The 22068-nt window shown below is 44.9% G+C and overlaps 1 protein-coding gene across 1 annotated transcript in view; it reads left to right on the top strand.

The window, feature by feature from the left end:
- The window catches only part of LOC118388088 (transmembrane protein 132C-like), a 47930-nt gene that overhangs the window by 20315 nt on the left and 5547 nt on the right, over positions 1 to 22068 (top strand). Inside the window, exons 3-6 of the mRNA XM_035776944.2 lie at positions 5059 to 5202; positions 7730 to 7901; positions 9224 to 9367; positions 21387 to 21595. Of these exons, the coding sequence (XP_035632837.1) occupies positions 5059 to 5202; positions 7730 to 7901; positions 9224 to 9367; positions 21387 to 21595 (669 nt within the window). The remainder of the gene's footprint in view (positions 1 to 5058; positions 5203 to 7729; positions 7902 to 9223; positions 9368 to 21386; positions 21596 to 22068) is intronic.

Below are 22068 nucleotides of genomic sequence, written 5' to 3'. Positions count from 1 at the left end.
CCAGAAGCTCTCGGGGTGTGCGAGAACACGTGGGCGGACGAGGAGAGAGCAGTAGGAGTAGCAGTGTTATCTGTGGTGATCCATGTTTCCGTCAGTGCCAAGAAGTCAAGGGACTGGAGGAGGCATAGGCTGAGATGAACTCTGCCTTGTTGGCCGCAGATTGGCAGTTCCAGAGGCTACCGGAGACCTGGAACTCCACGTGGGTCGTACGCGCTGGGACCACCAGGTTAGGGTGGTCGCGGCCACTTATGTGGAGCGTTTGTATGGTCTGTGCAGAGGAGAGAACAGGGATAGACAGACACATAGTTGACAGGCTACAGAAAAGGCTACGCTAATGCAAGGAAATTGGAATGACAAGCGGACTACACGTCTCGAATGTTCAGAAAGTTAGGCTTACGTAGCAAGAATCTTATTGACTAAAATGATTAAAATGATACAGTACTGCTAAAGTAGGCTAGCTGGCAGTAGCTGCGTTGTTGACACTACACTAATCAAGTCGTTCCGTTGAGTGTAATAATTTCTACAGTGCTGCTATTCGGGGCTAGCTGGCTAGCTAGCAGTGTTGTTTACGTTACGTTGAGTTAAAAGAACGACAATAGCTGGCTAGCGAACCTCAGTGAATTAAGATAATCACTCCCAGGCTACACACTAAACTACACAATTATCTTGGAAACAAAGACAGCTATGTAGCTAGCTAACACTGAACTAATCAAGTCGTACAGTTGAGTGAATAGCACTACAGTGATGCTAATCTGTGTCGTTAGCTAGCGTTGCTAGCTCCTGGGCGAATAGCAGTGAAGGCTACGTTAGGGCGACGAAATACGAAATACGATAATTATGCAATTATCTCTGATACAAGGACGGCTATGTAGCTAGCTAAGAAGAATGGCTAAGATTATGTAGCTAGCTAACAGTAAACTAATCAAGTCGTACAGTTGAGTGAATAGCACTACAGTGATGCTAATCTGTGTGCGTTAGCTAGCGTTAGCTAGCTCCTGGGCGAATAGCAGTGAAGGCTACGTTAGGGCGACGAAATACGATAATTATGCAATTATCTCTGATACAAGGACGGCTATGTAGCTAGCTAAGAAGAATTGCTAAGATTAGACAAATCAACCGTTGTACTATAATGAAATGTAATGAAAAAGTTATACAACCTGCAGAGCGAAGTGCGAATGCGACCGCTCGCTCCAACCGGAACCGGAAAACCCCTTTTCAACGTCATCTCAGGCAAGGATTTATTTAATCAACCTCCTCTTTGACTTTTATTTTCCTTTCCCCTTCCTGATCTCATACTTGGACTGTTTACTAATCCAGCCAGGCTGAAAATAGACTGTTGTCATCAGGCTTTGCCCCTCATCGCTATATTCCTCCTCAGGCAAATTAGTCACTGTTGGTCTGAATCACTTCTCGTTCCTGATACTGGCCCATTAAATTGAGATAAAAAGAAGGTCCTCATTTATCATAGCAGGAGTAACGATATGTTTGGTTGGTGGATTGCTTGGCTCTAATGTTGGCCTTGCCTCAGTGAACCTAGCTGAGAGTGATTTAGTCTGGCTCCTGACCCAGAACTCGATACAGATCTGCCTGGGTTAGTATTGATCAGACTGTCAGCTGTCACTGAGCACCAGTCTGTGTGAGTATGACTGAATCACACGCCCCAGCAGTCTGACGGGACAAGGGGGTGTGTGTGTGTGTGTGTGTGTGTGTGTGTGTGTGTGTGTGTGTGTGTGTGTGTGTGTGTGTGTGTGTGTGTGTGTGTGTGTGTGTGTGTGTGTGTGTGTGTGTGTGTGTGTGTGTGTGTGTCTAATCCACTGCACTGAAATCTCTGTTATTATATTTATAAAGCTTACTTGTCAGTGTGCGTGGAGATTAAGAGTTGTCTGTCTGGATGCGTGGTGGGACTTTAAGCCACTGGGTTATCACTTAATAGTGACTCTAATTATTCTGATGTTGTCCCCCTATCATAATCATCTGAATGTTGACCCCCATCATCATCATCTATATGTTGTCCCCAATCATCATCATCTGACTGTTGTGCCCCATCATCATCATCTATATGTTGTCCCCAATCATCGTCATCTAAATGTTGTCCCCCATCATCATCATCTGAATTCTGTCCCCCATCATCATCATCTGACTGTTGTGCCCCATCATCATCATCTGACTGTTGTGCCCCATCATCATCATCTGACTGTTGTGCCCCATCATCATCATCTGACTGTTGTGCCCCATCATCATCATCTGACTGTTGTGCCCCATCATCATCATCTTCATCTGAATGTTGCCCCCCACATAATCAACATGTTCATTTTGTACCCACATGATCATCATCATCTTATGAATGTTTTCCCCACATCATCATCTGAATGTTGTGCCCCATCATCATCTTCATCTGAATGTTGTCCCCCATCATCATCATCTGAATGTTGTGCCCCATCATCTTAATCTGAATGTTGTCCCCCATCATCATCATCTGAATGTTGTGCCCCATCATCTTAATCTGAATGTTGTCCCCCATCATCATCATCTGAATGTTGTGCCACATCTGAATGTTGTCCCCCATCAAAATCATCTGAATGTTGTCCCCCATCATCATCATCTGAATGTTGTGCCACATCTGAATGTTGTCCCCCATCAAAATCATCTAAATGTTGTCCCCCATCATCATCATCTGAATGTTGTGCCTCATCTGAATGTTGTCCCCCATCATCATCATCTGAATGTTGTGCCACATCTGAATGTTGTCCCCCATCATCATCATCTGAATGTTGTGCCACATCTGAATGTTGTCCCCCATCATCATCATCTGAATGTTGTGCCACATCTAAATGTTGTCCCCCATCATCATCATCTGAATTCTGTCCCCCCATCCTCATCATCTGACTGTTGTGCCCCATCATCATCATCTGAATATTGTCCCTACATCATCATCTTCATCTGAATGTTGCCCCCCACATAATCAACATGTTCATTTTGTACCCACATGATCATCAGCATCTTATGAATGTTTTCCCCACATCATCATCTGAATGTTGTCCCTACATCATCATCATCTGAATGTTGTGCCCCATCATCATCATCTGAATGTTGTCCCTACATCATCATCTTCATCTGAATGTTGTCCCCCATCATCTTCATCTGAATGTTGTCCCCCATCATCATCATCTGAATGTTGTGCCACATCTGAATGTTGTCCCCCATCATCTGAATGTTGTGCCACATCTGAATGTTGTCCCCCGTCATCTGAATGGTGTGCCACATCTGAATGTTGTGCCACATCTGAATGTTGTCCCCCATCATCTGAATGTTGTGCCACATCTGAATGTTGTCCCCCATCATCATCATCTGAATGTTGTGCCACATCTGAATGTTGTCCCCCATCATCATCTTCTGAATGTTGTGCCACATCTGAATGTTGTCCCCCATCATCTGAATGTTGTGCCACATCTGAATGTTGTCCCCCATCATCATCATCTATCTGAATGTTGTGCCACATCTGAATGTTGTCCCCCATCATCATCATCTGAATGTTGTCCCCCATCATCATCATCTGAATGTTGTGCCACATCTGAATGTTGTCCCCCATCAAAATCATCTGAATGTTGTCCCCCATCATCATCATCTGAATGTTGTGCCACATCTGAATGTTGTCCCCCATCATCATCATCTGAATGTTGTGCCACATCTGAATGTTGTCCCCCATCATCATCATCTGAATGTTGTGCCACATCTGAATGCTGTCCCCCATCATCATCATCTGAATGTTGTGCCACATCTGAATGTTGTGCCACATCTGAATGCTGTCCCCCATCATCATCATCTGAATGTTGTGCCACATCTGAATGTTGTCCCCCATCATCATCATCTGAATGTTGTGCCACATCTGAATGCTGTCCCCCATCAAAATCATCTGAATGTTGTCCCCCATCAAAATCATCTGAATGTTGTCCCACCATCATCATCATTATATGAACGTTGTCTCCATGATCATCATCTGAATTCTGTCCCCCCGTCATCATCATTGGAATGTTGTGCCCCATCATCATCATCTGAATTCTGTCCCCCCCCCATCATCATCTGACTTTTCTCCCCGTCATCATCATCGGAATGTTGTGTCCCCATCATCATCATCTGAATGTTGTGCCCCATCATCATCATCATCTGAATTCTGTCCCCCCGTCATCATCATTGGAATGTTGTGCCCCATCATCATCATCTGAATTCTGTCCCCCCATCATCATCTGACTTTTCTCCCCCCGTCATCATCATCGGAATGTTGTGCCCCCATCATCATCATCATCTGAATGTTGTCCCCCATTATCATCATCATCTGAATGTTGTCCCCCATCATCATCTGAATGTTGTCCCCCATCATCATCATCTGAATGTTGTCCCCCATCATCATCATCTGAATGTTGTCCCCCATCATCATCATCTGAATGTTGTCCTCCCATCATCATCATCTGAATTTTGTCCCCCTGTCATCATCATCTGAATGTTGTCCCCCATCATCATCATCTGAATGTTGTCCCCCATCATCATCATCTGAATGTTGTGCCCACATCATCATCATCATCTGAATATTGTCCCCCATCATCATCATCATCTACATTTGGTCTCCCCATTATCATCATCTGAATGTTGTCCCCACATCATCATCTGAATGTTGCCCCCACATCATCATCTGTATTTTGTCCTCAATCATCATTATCTGAATGTTGTCCCCCGATATATCATATTCATCATGTGTGTATTAACTGCCATGTGTGTGTGTGTGTGTGTGTGTTAACTGACCTATGTGTGTGTATTAACTGACCTGTGTGTGTGTGTGTGTGTATGTGTGTGTAAACTGAACTTTGTGTGTGTATTAACTGACCTGTGTGTGTGTATGCGTGTGTCAACTGACCTATGTGTGTGTATGTGTGTGTAAATTGAACTTTGTGTGTGTATTAACTGACCTGTGTGTGTGTGTGTGTTAACTGACCTATGCGTGTGTGTTAACTGACCTGTGTGTATGTGTGTGTTAACTGACCTGTGTGTATCTATGTGTTCCAGAGCCACAGTGAGGAAGGGCATGTCGTTCAGTACAGCGAGGCCCAGTGACTCAGCCTTATGGGACATCGCCCTGGAGCCTGGCAGAAGGGGCGCAAATTCCATCTCTGTCGTGTGTCAGAGGAAGACCACCAATCCCGGGAAAAGGTGTGTAGCCCTTCATTTTCCTCAAACATCTTGAGTTTTGTAGGCTCTCTTAAATCTTACTAATGGCCTTCCTTTGTCATGTTCTTACTGGTATGAGAAGTGTGAGATTATTGATGTATAGCATATTTGTCAGAAGAGAAGGGTAGAAGAAACAAACAGGTTGTTTCTTATAGCTTTCCAGATTCTCAGAATTCTCTTCGTTAAAATATCAGGAAGAAGAACAGATTGCAATTCTAGGACTTGATCGAGGGAAAAAACAAATTAATTTCATCAGTTGCCTTGTTGGTGTGGTCCCAGCAGCTGTGCAGACAGCCGTTTATTGTGTGAATCAGATCTGTTACATTGTGATTAATCACTCTCCTTGTAAATAAACTGAAGTGACTAATTCAGTACTTTTTGAACTGATAGATGTGGTACAGCTGCACTGATATTTGCTTAAGGCACTTATTTCCCTGGTTTCTATAAGATATGTTATACGTAAATTGGGCCCAGAGTTTTCCCTGGTCAGGTCATGTGATCAGGAAAAACTCTGGGTCCTAGTTATAATCTCATGGAATATGGGCCAGTTTCCGGGACAGAGATCAAGCCTAGTCCTGGACTAAAAAGCATTCCTCAATGGAGAAATAGACTGTAGCACTAATCTGTGTCTGGTAAACCTGCTCTGTAACTACAAGGAATAACATACAGTAGATGTCAATGTCAATCAGTTGTTTGTAAGGCTCTTTGAGATTATCATGATATCAGTAATAACGTTAGTAATCCTCCTGTCTATCGCAGTGGGGGAGGGATCAACTGTGTTGATATGAACAGTCTAGAATATTTCTCCATGATTTCACTGACGGGGTGGTGACAGGTAAACAACCTCTCCCTCAACATCAGCAAATCAAAGGAGCATCCTTATCAACGGGACCGCATTGGAGATGGTCAAAATCTTAAAGTTCCTCGGTGTACACATTTCCGTTGAGGTGAAATGGCTAAACCACACGGCACCTCAAGATGCTGAAGAAATCTGGTCTGTCCTCGAGGGCCATCACAGTGTTCTACAGGAGCACCATTGAGAGCATAGGCTGCAGGAAGTGTCAGGCTGCATCGCATCCTTGTACGGCAACTCCACCGCCAGTGACCGCAAGGCGCTAAAGAGGGTGGTACGGTACGCTCAGCCGAACGCACCATTGGATGCACACTGCCTGCCCTCCACGACACCTACAACACCACATGTTGCAGGAAGGCCAAGAAGATCATCAGGTTCCCCAGCCACCCGGGCCATGCCCTGTTCTTCCCTTTTCCATCACTTATACGCGGGCAGTATAGGAACATCTTGGCAGAAACTGTAAGACTGGCCAAAAGCTTCTACCCCCAGACCATCAGGCTGCTGAATAGCCACCACTAGTCAGCACAGAGTCAATGATGTCAACATGGACAATTATGTGGTGCTATCACAACACTTCCTGATCCAGATGGAAAAACACACCTCTGCCCAGCAACCTCCTAGCACATACCATCCCCCTTAGACAACCACACACACACACACACACGCTCCAACCCGGCTCAGCGTGCCGCCTGTCCGGCCCACTTATCTGTAATCATCAGTAATCCTCAGTGCGTTATCCGGGCTTAACCGCTGGCTGGCACATTCCGGGCCAGATAAGGAGTGCAGATATTCCAAGTCCTGGCAGTGGTATTAACCAGTGAACAGACCAGTGAACACCCAGAGGGGTCGACAGAAGTGACCCCCCTACCCACCACAGCACTCTGAAACTGATGATAAGACCACAGATTTACAAGCTACGACCCCCAAAGCCCCCATAGAGGGTTTCTAGGAAAAAGAGGGGGAATTACCACCTCTTTCTCCTCAATTCCTGTGCTGAAGTAATTGAGTGGAATATGGTGAAAATGTTCCTGTCCAAACTCTTTTATTGATGAATAAGTATACATGTATGTAGAGCAAAGCTATCTCGAGGTCTAAGCTGAAGAGGCTGAAATAAGTTTGGGGAGGGGGATTGATCTGCGGGCCTGATCCGAGAATGAAAGAGAGATGGACTAGAGATGGTGAAGAGATGGAGGAGACAAATGGACAGATGAGGAAGGAGGGAGATATTGAGGAGAGAAGATGAAGAGAGCAAGAGGGAGGGAGACAGTGAATAATACAACACAGTAAACCAACACAGTATCCTACTGACAGCACCAAGGACAACCACTCAGGACATCCACACATCTGTTGTCTAGCAACTGCTTGACCAAACAGAGTGTTCTGAACACCCTTCCCCTCCCCCGCCACCAGTTTCCCATCTCTGTATTACATACACTATAAGCAAGGTTAAAGGTCAGATTATGATCATTTTATAATAACACTGTGGGTTTGAATGTGCATGTTAGATATAAGAGGGTCTTGTTTTTCTTGATTGCAGCATACATCTGGATTATTGTATTCATGTCCATTCATGAGCTGTGACACATTGTGTTGAATGGTACAGGGAATATCAGTAGGATGAAGAATGTGAATGTAACTGTATTTCTGGAATGACAGGGGTCTGTTGGAGGTCTTGCAGCTTGACTTTGAGACCAAGGAGTTGACTGAGCAACAATTAGAGAGCCAGATGATCACATGGCATTTGGAAACAGGACACATTAAGGATGTTGGCATCATGAAGATCTATACCACCCAGAGAGACTACGTAGGCCTGACACCACTGGTCATGGTGAGGAGCATGTGTGCGTGCCTTTTATGTGTGTGCACATGTGGCATTTTATTTGTATGCGTGCATGTACCTGTGTGCAGATGCACCTGGGTTTGTATGACACAGCAGTAGTTGCATTAACAGTAACACCACCACTTTATTCTACCTGCAGCGTGTCTGTAAGTTGAATTAGAGTCTTGCTGGATGTGCAATTAAGTACTGTGTGGGTCTACTGTAAATGTATGTCTATTGTACTCTCATCTGGTTTGATGTTTTATGGAGGAGACTTTGGCTATAAAATAACAATAACATGTGTGTGTACATGATTGAGAGAGCCCTGGAGAGGGGGATGTCAGGGGGTGTCGATGTGTTCATTGTTGTACAGCTGAGTGCCAGCTGTATTAGCCTCTAGCTTTGATAACATCAGGGCTGTTCTGGCCCAGGTCACACTCTCCTTCAATGTTAATGCAGTTGACGTTCATTGAGGATCAAACAGCCCTCATAGGGAGGAATTAAACATCTTTATAACAAAGACACAATGCTTTATACAATTTTTCCTAATGTACAAGTACAAGGTATAGATCTTGTTTGTCAGAAGATGGTTTTAGCACCTGTGTACTTATGACAGGAATTAATCCCCTTTTCAAAGCGGTGTTGGTACTACAAATCCCATAGGGATTGCTTCAGTACAGTAGATCTGTACAATACAATACAATACAATACAATACAATACAATACAATACAATACAATACAATACAATACAACTTTATTCTACTGGTAGTCAGTTTGGGTGACTTTCTGAATTGCGGTCAGCAGCTATTGCTGCTGAGTTCAGAATGACTTACAGGCTGCCCTGCAACATCTGTCAAGAGCTGCAGTTAAATCTACATCAGCTGGGCCATACAGTCATCAGCCACTGTATCAACCCCCACGCCTCCTAGATTAGAACCAATATTATTAGAGAGTATCATGGTCAGAAAACACTTTAAAACCCATGTTCAAAGAGGGGTTATAGAGCTATAAGAGAGAACTTATCAGCCATAGACCAACCTTGATTTGTCCATTTATGTTTAGGAGGTAAGCAAGTTAAACATATGCACAGACTTAACTGTACAAGGAAGTGGGTGAGTGCGTGTTCATGTAATTGTATGATTGTGCATTTGTGTGTGCGTTCTTGCGAGTGTGTGTACATGTGCATGCCAATCTTTGTGTAAATGTGTGTGGGTGTGTATGTGTGTTCTTGTGTGCATGCATGCTTACATGTGAATGCCCATTTTTTAATGTGAGTGTGTGGTTAAATGCCTGCTTCACACAGTCACTCTGTCCCGTCTGTCCCCTGTAGGACAGTGATGTGATGAACACAGCTGTTCTGACTGGTAAGAAAGTGTCTGCCCCAGTCAGGACTCTGGCTGTGGAGGCTGATGGCACTGTCACCGATGTCACCAACTATACCAACTGTAGGTCCACTGACGAGAACGTGCTGAAGGTACAGCTTTGGAAGCCCTGTTTCAATGTTTTTAATCAATGTTTTTCTCTACAGGTGTAGGATCTTAATTTGATCAACTTGTTGCAGGAGAACTTTCCTACAATGCAGGACAATTACAACTTGTAGTGTATTTGAGGTTTAAAAAGGCTGCAGAAGTTTATAATTTCCACTGTAATTTCAGACTTGATTTTCCCTTACGAAAAATGTATCAACCCCTACAAAAATGTCCATGAATTATAATCCACATGACAATTAACATGTCCTGTTGCTGCAGGATTATTTTCCTACTGCAGCAAACTGGCTCAAATTGAGATTCTATATCTACGTATCTGTATGTTGCAAGAGAACAAGACAAACATCCTTATGACTATCATATTCAGAATCATTCAGAGACCATAATATAAATCATACTTGCACGTGAAATGCATGTTATTAGAGCAGATCTCATGGAGCCAAGGGCATAGGGACTTTACTCCAATAAGAGAGAGAGAGACGGAGAGATGAAAAGAGACAGCGAGGGGGCGAGACAGACAGAGACAGACAGAGAGAGAGAGGGTGACAGAGAGAGAGAGAGAGGGAAACAGAGAGAGAGAGAGAACATTTACAGAGCGATTTTTGAAAAAGCTAGATAAAGAGCAGGAGATACACATACACACAGATACAATATGATGGTTCAACTGCATGCTCTTTCTTTCTTCTGTCTCTATCAGCACTTAGATTGATACAACTTAGATGGCTGAGGGCTAGATCAAATCCGGACCGCATAAGATCTTCGTTATAGCACAATTGAACATTTTACAGACATTTCCGATTGAACCGACATATCCAGCGGGAAACATTTGAATCGCACTGTAATGTGGATACTCGGCGGGTCCAGATTGAATCTAACTGTAATGTGGATACTCGGTGGTCCAGATTGAATCTAACTGTAATGTGGATACTCGGCGGGTCCAGATTGAATCTAACTGTAATGTGGATACTCGGCGGGTCCAGATTGAATCTAACTGTAATGTGGATACTCGGCGGTCCAGATTGAATCTAACTGTAATGTGGATACTCGGCGGGTCCAGATTGAATCTAACTGTAATGTGGATACTCGGCGGGTCCAGATTGAATCTAACTGTAATGTGGATACTCGACGGCCCAGATTGAATCTAACTGTAATGTGGATACTCGGCGGCCCAGATTGAATCTAACTGTAATGTGGATACTCGGCGGGTCCAGATTGAATCTAACTGTAATGTGGATACTCGGCGGGTCCAGATTGAATCTAACTGTAATGTGGATACTCGGCGGTCCAGATTGAATCTAACTGTAATGTGGATACTCGGCGGTCCAGATTGAATCTAACTGTAATGTGGATACTCGGCGGTCCAGATTGAATCTAACTGTAATGTGGATACTCGGCGGGTCCAGATTGAATCTAACTGTAATGTGGATACTCGGCGGTCCAGATTGAATCTAACTGTAATGTGGATACTCGGCGGCCCAGATTGAATCTAACTGTAATGTGGATACTCGGCGGTCCAGATTGAATCTAACTGTAATGTGGATACTCGGCGGCCCAGAATGAATCTAACTGTAATGTGGATACTCGGCGGCCCAGATTGAATCTAACTGTAATGTGGATACTCGGCGGCCCAGATTGAATCTAACTGTAATGTGGATACTCGGCGGCCCAGATTGAATCTAACTGTAATGTGGATACTCGGCGGTCCAGATTGAATCTAACTGTAATGTGGATACTCGGCAGATTGGCCCAGATTGAATCTAACTGTAATGTGGATACTCGACGGTCCAGATTGAATCTAACTGTAATGTGGATACTGGGCGGCCCAGATTGAATCTAACTGTAATGTGGATACTCGGCGGTCCAGATTGAATCTAACTGTAATGTGGATACTCGGCGGTCCAGATTGAATCTAACTGTAATGTGGATACTCGGCGGTCCAGATTGAATCTAACTGTAATGTGGATACTCGGCGGCCCAGATTGAATCTAACTGTAATGTGGATACTCGGCGGCCCAGATTGAATCTAACTGTAATGTGGATACTCGGCGGCCCAGATTGAATCTAACTGTAATGTGGATACTCGACGGCCCAGATTGAATCTAACTGTAATGTGGATACTCGGCGGTCCAGATTGAATCTAACTGTAATGTGGATACTCGGCGGCCCAGATTGAATCTAACTGTAATGTGGATACTCGACGGCCCAGATTGAATCTAACTGTAATGTGGATACTCGACGGCCCAGATTGAATCTAACTGTAATGTGGATACTCGGCGGCCCAGATTGAATCTAACTGTAATGTGGATACTCGGCGGTCCAGATTGAATCTAACTGTAATGTGGATACTCGACGGCCCAGATTGAATCTAACTGTAATGTGGATACTCGGCGGCCCAGATTGAATCTAACTGTAATGTGGATACTCGGCGGCCCAGATTGAATCTAACTGTAATGTGGATACTCGGCGGCCCAGATTGAATCTAACTGTAATGTGGATACTCGACGGCCCAGATTGAATCTAACTGTAATGTGGATACTCGGCGGTCCAGATTGAATCTAACTGTAATGTGGATACTCGGCGGCCCAGATTGAATCTAACTGTAATGTGGATACTCGGCGGCCCAGATTGAATCTAACTGTAATGTGGATACTCGGCGGCCCAGATTGAATCTAACTGTAATGTGGATACTCGGCAGTCCAGATTGAATCTAACTGTAATGTGGATACTCGACGGCCCAGATTGAATCTAACTGTAATGTGGATACTCGGCGGTCCAGATTGAATCTAACTGTAATGTGGATACTCGGCGGCCCAGATTGAATCTAACTGTAATGTGGATACTCGGCGGCCCAGATTGAATCTAACTGTAATGTGGATACTCGGCGGGTCCAGATTGAATCTAACTGTAATGTGGATACTCGGTGGTCCAGATTGAATCTAACTGTAATGTGGATACTCGGGCCCAGATTGAATCTAACTGTAATGTGGTCCAGATTGAATCTAACTGTAATGTGGATACTCGGCGGGTCCAGATTGAATCTAACTGTAATGTGGATACGGCCCAGATTGACGGCCCAGATTGAATCTAACTGTAATGTGGATACGCGGCCCAGATTGAATCTAACTGTAATGTGGGCCCAGATTGAATCTAACTGTAATGTGGATACTCGGCGGGTCCAGATTGAATCTAACTGTAATGTGGATACTCGGCGGGTCCAGATTGAATCTAACTGTAATGTGGATACTCGGCGGTCCAGATTGAATCTAACTGTAATGTGGATACTCGGCGGTCCAGATTGAATCTAACTGTAATGTGGATACTCGGCGGTCCAGATTGAATCTAACTGTAATGTGGATACTCGGCGGGTCCAGATTGAATCTAACTGTAATGTGGATACTCGGCGGTCCAGATTGAATCTAACTGTAATGTGGATACTCGGCGGCCCAGATTGAATCTAACTGTAATGTGGATACTCGGCGGTCCAGATTGAATCTAACTGTAATGTGGATACTCGGCGGCCCAGAATGAATCTAACTGTAATGTGGATACTCGGCGGCCCAGATTGAATCTAACTGTAATGTGGATACTCGGCGGCCCAGATTGAATCTAACTGTAATGTGGATACTGTAATGTGGATACTCGGCGGCCCAGATTGAATCTAACTGTAATGTGGATACTCGGCGGTCCAGATTGAATCTAACTGTAATGTGGATACTCGGCGGCCCAGATTGAATCTAACTGTAATGTGGATACTCAGATTGAATCTAACTGTAATGTGGGCCCAGATTGAATCTAACTGTAATGTGGATACTCGGCGGCCCAGATTGAATCTAACTGTAATGTGGATACGGCGGCCCAGATTGAATCTAACTGTAATGTGGATACTCGGCGGCCCAGATTGAATCTAACTGTAATGTGGATACTCGGCGGCCCAGATTGAATCTAACTGTAATGTGGATACTCGGCGGCCCAGATTGAATCTAACTGTAATGTGGATACTCGGCCCAGGTCCAGATTGAATCTAACTGTAATGTGGATACTCGGCGGCCCAGATTGAATCTAACTGTAATGTGGATACTCGGCGGTCCAGATTGAATCTAACTGTAATGTGGATACTCGGCGGCCCAGATTGAATCTAACTGTAATGTGGATACTCGGCGGCCCAGATTGAATCTAACTGTAATGTGGATACTCGGCGGCCCAGATTGAATCTAACTGTAATGTGGATACTCGACGGCCCAGATTGAATCTAACTGTAATGTGGATACTCGGCGGCCCAGATTGAATCTAACTGTAATGTGGATACTCGCGGCCCAGATTGAATCCAGATTGAATCTAACTGTAATGTGGATACTCGGCGGTCCAGATTGAATCTAACTGTAATGTGGATACTCGGCGGTCCAGATTGAATCTAACTGTAATGTGGATACTCGGCGGTCCAGATTGAATCTAACTGTAATGTGGATACTCGGCGGAATCCAGATTGAATCTAACTGTAATGTGGATACTCGGCGGCCCAGATTGAATCTAACTGTAATGTGGATACTCGGCGGCCCAGATTGAATCTAACTGTAATGTGGATACTCGGCGGCCCAGATTGAATCTAACTGTAATGTGGATACTCGACGGCCCAGATTGAATCTAACTGTAATGTGGATACTCGGCGGTCCAGATTGAATCTAACTGTAATGTGGATACTCGGCGGCCCAGATTGAATCTAACTGTAATGTGGATACTCGACGGCCCAGATTGAATCTAACTGTAATGTGGATACTCGGCGGCCCAGATTGAATCTAACTGTAATGTGGATACTCGGCGGCCCAGATTGAATCTAACTGTAATGTGGATACTCTGTAATGTGGACGGCCCAGATTGAATCTAACTGTAATGTGGATACTCGGCGGTCCAGATTGAATCTAACTGTAATGTGGATACTCGGCGGCCCAGATTGAATCTAACTGTAATGTGGATACTCGGCGGTCCAGATTGAATCTAACTGTAATGTGGATACTCGGCGGCCCAGATTGAATCTAACTGTAATGTGGATACTCGTGGCGGCCCAGATTGAATCTAACTGTAATGTGGATACTCGGCGGCCCAGATTGAATCTAACTGTAATGTGGATACTCGGCGGTCCAGATTGAATCTAACTGTAATGTGGATACTCGGCGGCCCAGATTGAATCTAACTGTAATGTGGATACTCGGCGGCCCAGATTGAATCTAACTGTAATGTGGATACTCGGCGGCCCAGATTGAATCTAACTGTAATGTGGATACCCAGATTGAATCTAACTGTAATGTGGATACTCGGCGGCCCAGATTGAATCTAACTGTAATGTGGATACTCGGCGGCCCAGATTGAATCTAACTGTAATGTGGATACTCGGCGGCCCAGATTGAATCTAACTGTAATGTGGATACTCGGCGGCCCAGATTGAATCTAACTGTAATGTGGATACTCGGCGGCCCAGATTGAATCTAACTGTAATGTGGATACTCGACGGTCCAGATTGAATCTAACTGTAATGTGGATACTCGGCGGCCCAGATTGAATCTAACTGTAATGTGGATACTCGGCGGCCCAGATTGAATCTAACTGTAATGTGGATACTCGGCGGCCCAGATTGAATCTAACTGTAATGTGGATACTCGGCGGCCCAGATTGAATCTAACTGTAATGTGGATACTCGGCGGCCCAGATTGAATCTAACTGTAATGTGGATACTCGGCGGTCCAGATTGAATCTAACTGTAATGTGGATACTCGGCGGTCCAGATTGAATCTAACTGTAATGTGGATACTCGGGCAGGTCCAGATTGAATCTAACTGTAATGTGGATACTCGGCGGTCCAGATTGAATCTAACTGTAATGTGGATACTCGACGGCCCAGATTGAATCTAACTGTAATGTGGATACTCGGCGGCCCAGATTGAATCTAACTGTAATGTGGATACTCGGCGGCCCAGATTGAATCTAACTGTAATGTGGATACTCGGCGGCCCAGATTGAATCTAACTGTAATGTGGATACTCGGCGGCCCAGATTGAATCTAACTGTAATGTGGATACTCGGCGGTCCAGATTGAATCTAACTGTAATGTGGATACTCGGCGGCCCAGATTGAATCTAACTGTAATGTGGATACTCGGCGGCCCAGATTGAATCTAACTGTAATGTGGATACTCGGCGGCCCAGATTGAATCTAACTGTAATGTGGATACTCGGCGGCCCAGATTGAATCTAACTGTAATGTGGATACTCGGCGGCCCAGATTGAATCTAACTGTAATGTGGATACTCGGCGGTCCAGATTGAATCTAACTGTAATGTGGATACTCGGCGGCCCAGATTGAATCTAACTGTAATGTGGATACTCGGCGGCCCAGATTGAATCTAACTGTAATGTGGATACTCGGCGGCCCAGATTGAATCTAACTGTAATGTGGATACTCGGCCCAGATTGAATCTAACTGTCCAGATTGAATCTAACTGTAATGTGGATACTCGGCGGTCCAGATTGAATCTAACTGTAATGTGGATACTCGGCGGGCCCAGATTGAATCTAACTGTAATGTGGATACTCGGCGGCCCAGATTGAATCTAACTGTAATGTGGATACTCGGCGGCCCAGATTGAATCTAACTGTAATGTGGATACTCGGCGGGTCCAGATTGAATCTAACTGTAATGTGGATACTCGGCGGCCCAGATTGAATCTAACTGTAATGTGGATACTCGGTCCAGATTGAATCCAGATTGAATCTAACTGTAATGTGGATACTCGGCGGCCCAGATTGAATCTAACTGTAATGTGGATACTCGGCGGCCCAGATTGAATCTAACTGTAATGTGGATACTCGGCCCAGATTGAATCCAGATTGAATCTAACTGTAATGTGGATACTCGGCGGTCCAGATTGAATCTAACTGTAATGTGGATACTCGGCGGCCCAGATTGAATCTAACTGTAATGTGGATACTCTAACTGTAATGTGGCGGTCCAGATTGAATCTAACTGTAATGTGGATACTCGGCGGCCCAGATTGAATCTAACTGTAATGTGGATACTCGGCGGCCCAGATTGAATCTAACTGTAATGTGGATACTCGGCGGCCCAGATTGAATCTAACTGTAATGTGGATACTCGGCGGCCCAGATTGAATCTAACTGTAATGTGGATACTCGGCGGTCCAGATTGAATCTAACTGTAATGTGGATACTCGGCGGCCCAGATTGAATCTAACTGTAATGTGGATACTCGACGGTCCAGATTGAATCTAACTGTAATGTGGATACTAATGTGGGCCCAGATTGAATCTAACTGTAATGTGGATACTCGGCGGCCCAGATTGAATCTAACTGTAATGTGGATACTCGGCGGCCCAGATTGAATCTAACTGTAATGTGGATACTCGGCGGCCCAGATTGAATCTAACTGTAATGTGGATACTCACGGCCCAGATTGAATCTAACTGTAATGTGGATACTCGGCGGCCCAGATTGAATCTAACTGTAATGTGGATACTCGGCGGCCCAGATTGAATCTAACTGTAATGTGGATACTCGGCGGCCCAGATTGAATCTAACTGTAATGTGGATACTCGGCGGCCCAGATTGAATCTAACTGTAATGTGGATACTCGGCGGCCCAGATTGAATCTAACTGTAATGTGGATACTCGGCGGCCCAGATTGAATCTAACTGTAATGTGGATACTCGGCGGCCCAGATTGAATCTAACTGTAATGTGGATACTCGGCGGCCCAGATTGAATCTAACTGTAATGTGGATACTCGGCGGCCCAGATTGAATCTAACTGTAATGTGGATACTCGGCGGTCCAGATTGAATCTAACTGTAATGTGGATACTGCCCAGATTGAATCTAACTGTAATGTGGATACTCGGCGGCCCAGATTGAATCTAACTGTAATGTGGATACTCGGCGGCCCAGATTGAATCTAACTGTAATGTGGATACTCGGCGGCCCAGATTGAATCTAACTGTAATGTGGATACTCGGCGGCCCAGATTGAATCTAACTGTAATGTGGATACTCGGCGGCCCAGATTGAATCTAACTGTAATGTGGATACTCGGCGGCCCAGATTGAATCTAACTGTAATGTGGATACTCGGCGGTCCAGATTGAATCTAACTGTAATGTGGATACTCGGCGGCCCAGATTGAATCTAACTGTAATGTGGATACTCGGCGGCCCAGATTGAATCTAACTGTAATGTGGATACTCGGCGGTCCAGATTGAATCTAACTGTAATGTGGATACTCGGCGGCCCAGATTGAATCTAACTGTAATGTGGATACTCGGCGGTCCAGATTGAATCTAACTGTAATGTGGATACTCGGCGGCCCAGATTGAATCTAACTGTAATGTGGATACTCGGCGGCCCAGATTGAATCTAACTGTAATGTGGATACTCGGCGGCCCAGATTGAATCTAACTGTAATGTGGATACTCGGCGGCCCAGATTGAATCTAACTGTAATGTGGATACTCGGCGGCCCAGATTGAATCTAACTGTAATGTGGATACTCGGCGGTCCAGATTGAATCTAACTGTAATGTGGATACTCGGCGGCCCAGATTGAATCTAACTGTAATGTGGATACTCGGCGGCCCAGATCTAATGTAATGTGGATACTGCGGCCCAGATTGAATCTAACTGTAATGTGGATGCGGCCCAGATTGAATCTAACTGTAATGTGGATACTCGGCGGCCCAGATTGAATCTAACTGTAATGTGGATACTCGGCGGCCCAGATTGAATCTAACTGTAATGTGGATACTAACTGCGGCCCAGATTGAATCTAACTGTAATGTGGATACTCGGCGGCCCAGATTGAATCTAACTGTAATGTGGATACTCGGCGGCCCAGATTGAATCTAACTGTAATGTGGATACTCGGCGGCCCAGATTGAATCTAACTGTAATGTGGATACTCAGATTGAATCTAACTGTAATGTGGCCCAGATTGAATCTAACTGTAATGTGGATACTCGGACGGCCCAGATTGAATCTAACTGTAATGTGGATACTCGCCCAGATTGAATCTAACCCAGATTGAATCTAACTGTAATGTGGATACTCGGCGGCCCAGATTGAATCTAACTGTAATGTGGATACTCGGCGGCCCAGATTGAATCTAACTGTAATGTGGATACTCGGCGGCCCAGATTGAATCTAACTGTAATGTGGATACTCGGCGGCCCAGATTGAATCTAACTGTAATGTGGATACTCGGCGGCCCAGATTGAATCTAACTGTAATGTGGATACTCGGCGGCCCAGATTGAATCTAACTGTAATGTGGATACTCGGCGGTCCAGATTGAATCTAACTGTAATGTGGATACTCCAGATTGAATCTAACTGTAATGTGGATACTCGACGGCCCAGATTGAATCTAACTGTAATGTGGATACTCGGCGGCCCAGATTGAATCTAACTGTAATGTGGATACTTTGCGGTCCAGATTGAATCTAACTAATGTGGATACTCGGCGGTCCAGATTGAATCTAACTGTAATGTGGATACTCGACGGCCCAGATTGAATCTAACTGTAATGTGGATACTCGGCGGCCCAGATTGAATCTAACTGTAATGTGGATACTCGGCGGCCCAGATTGAATCTAACTGTAATGTGGATACTCGGCAGTCCAGATTGAATCTAACTGTAATGTGGATACTCGGCGGCCCAGATTGAATCTAACTGTAATGTGGATACTCGGCAGTCCAGATTGAATCTAACTGTAATGTGGATACTCGGCGGTCCAGATTGAATCTAACCAGATTGAATCTAACTGTAATGTGGATACTCGGCGGCCCAGATTGAATCTAACTGTAATGTGGATACTCGGCGGCCCAGATTGAATCTAACTGTAATGTGGATACTCGGCGGCCCAGATTGAATCTAACTGTAATGTGGATACTCGGCGGCCCAGATTGAATCTAACTGTAATGTGGATACTCGGCGGCCCAGATTGAATCTAACTGTAATGTGGATACTCGGCGGCCCAGATTGAATCTAACTGTAATGTGGATACTTGCGGCCCAGATTGAATCTAACTGTAATGTGGATACTCGGCGGCCCAGATTGAATCTAACTGTAATGTGGATACTCGGCGGCCCAGATTGAATCTAACTGTAATGTGGATACTCGGCGGTCCAGATTGAATCTAACTGTAATGTGGATACTCGGCGGCCCAGATTGAATCTAACTGTAATGTGGATACTCGGCGGCCCAGATTGAATCTAACTGTAATGTGGATACTCGGCGGCCCAGATTGAATCTAACTGTAATGTATACTGCCCAATTGTGGATACTCGGCGGCCCAGATTGAATCTAACTGTAATGTGGATACTCGGCAGCCCAGATTGAATCTAACTGTAATGTGGATACTCGGCGGCCCAGATTGAATCTAACTGTAATGTGGATACTCGGCAGTCCAGATTGAATCTAACTGTAATGTGGATACTCGGCGGCCCAGATTGAATCTAACTGTAATGTGGATACTAACTGGCGGCCCAGATTGAATCTAACTGTAATGTGGATACTCGGCGGTCCAGATTGAATCTAACTGTAATGTGGATACTCGGCGGCCCAGATTGAATCTATCTGTAATGTGGATACTCGGCGGCCCAGATTGAATCTAACTGTAATGTGGATACTCGACGGCACAGATTGAATCTAACTGTAATGTGGATACTCGGCGGTCCAGATTGAATCTAACTGTAATGTGGATACTCGGCGGCCCAGATTGAATCTAACTGTAATGTGGATACTCGGCGGTCCAGATTGAATCTAACTGTAATGTGGATACTCGGCGGCCCAGATTGAATCTAACTGTAATGTGGATACTCGACGGCACAGATTGAATCTAACTGTAATGTGGATACTCGGCGGTCCAGATTGAATCTAACTGTAATGTGGATACTCGGCGGTCCAGATTGAATCTAACTGTAATGTGGATACTCGGCGGCCCAGATTGAATCTAACTGTAATGTGGATACTCGGCGGTCCAGATTGAATCTAACTGTAATGTGGATACTCGACGGCCCAGATTGAATCTAACTGTAATGTGGATACTCGGCGGCCCAGATTGAATCTAACTGTAATGTGGATACTCGGTGGTCCAGATTGAATCTAACTGTAATGTGGATACTCGGCGGCCCAGATTGAATCTAACTGTAATGTGGATACTCGGCGGCCCAGATTGAATCTAACTGTAATGTGGATACTCGGCGGTCCAGATTGAATCTAACTGTAATGTGGATACTCGGCGGTCCAGATTGAATCTAACTGTAATGTGGATACTCGGCTGTCCAGATTGAATCTAACTGTAATGTGGATACTCGGCGGTCCAGATTGAATCTAACTGTAATGTGGATACTCGGCGGTCCAGATTGAATCTAACTGTAATGTGGATACTCGGCGGTCCAGATTGAATCTAACTGTAATGTGGATACTCGGCAGTCCAGATTGAATCTAACTGTAATGTGGATACTCGGCGGTCCAGATTGAATCTAACTGTAATGTGGATACTCGGCGGTCCAGATTGAATCTAACTGTAATGTGGATACTCGGCGGTCCAGATTGAATCTAACTGTAATGTGGATACTCGGCGGCCCAGATTGAATCTAACTGTAATGTGGATACTCGGCGGTCCAGATTGAATCTAACTGTAATGTGGATACTCGGCGGTCCAGATTGAATCTAACTGTAATGTGGATACTCGGCGGCCTAGATTGAATCTAACTGTAATGTGGATACTCGGCGGCCCAGATTGAATCTAACTGTAATGTGGATACTCGGCGGCCCAAAATGAATCTAACCGAAGCCTATGTGACAATGGGCACAGGGACCTCAAATGACAAAGAAATGAATGGGGCTAGTACATTATGGGCAAGTAGACTTCAGCTTGCTATCCACGTCACATAACTCCTCATGAAGAGGATGTGTTATTTAATAGCTCAGCATCCCCCTGTGTCCCCCCAGGTGTCGGATCGTTGTGACTATGTGTTTGTTAATGGGAAGGAGACGAGGGGGAGGATGAGGATGGTGCTCAACTTCACTTACAGCTACCTGAGTGCCCAACTGGAGATGAGTGTGTGGATGCCCCGCCTCCCCCTGCTTATCGACATAGCCAACCCCGAACTCAGCCAGATCAAGGGCTGGAGAGTCCCCGTGGCCGCCGGCACCAAGAGGTATGGTTTTGCTTTTAATAACAACTCTCCACATACCAATGTTGGCCACATACCAATGTAAGCCTTTGTCAATACTATTTAGAAATCCACAGAGAGAGCTGATTAGAGAGCTGATGCCAAGACCTGCTGTAGCAAGGCTGGAGTTTGGCATTCATGAAGGATTCAAAGAAGGATCTGATTGACAGTTTATTCGCACAAAACTTAATAACAAATCATCACAAGAGCCACTAGCAGTGACCCACTGCATAGTGACAAAGGATGAAATCCAAAACCATTATTTGACAAATCTAAGTAGGAGTCCTAAAGCGGGTTTGTTTAGAAGCCTCATAGACTGGAGCTGTGCTGTTCAGACAGATAGATGATTCCAATAATACAGTAGGTACTATGAGAGAGAGGGTAGGGAATATAAATCTTCCAGTTTATCAGCCTTGACTAATGCATGTTGCTGTACTCTCTCGTGTCTTTGGCTATGC

The sequence above is a fragment of the Oncorhynchus keta genome, chromosome 13, assembly GCF_023373465.1.
Source record: "Oncorhynchus keta strain PuntledgeMale-10-30-2019 chromosome 13, Oket_V2, whole genome shotgun sequence".
In the NCBI taxonomy this organism is placed as follows: Eukaryota; Metazoa; Chordata; class Actinopteri; order Salmoniformes; family Salmonidae; genus Oncorhynchus; species Oncorhynchus keta.
The sequence above is the reverse complement of the archived record's forward strand: the minus strand, read 5'-3'. Positions and strand labels throughout refer to the sequence as shown.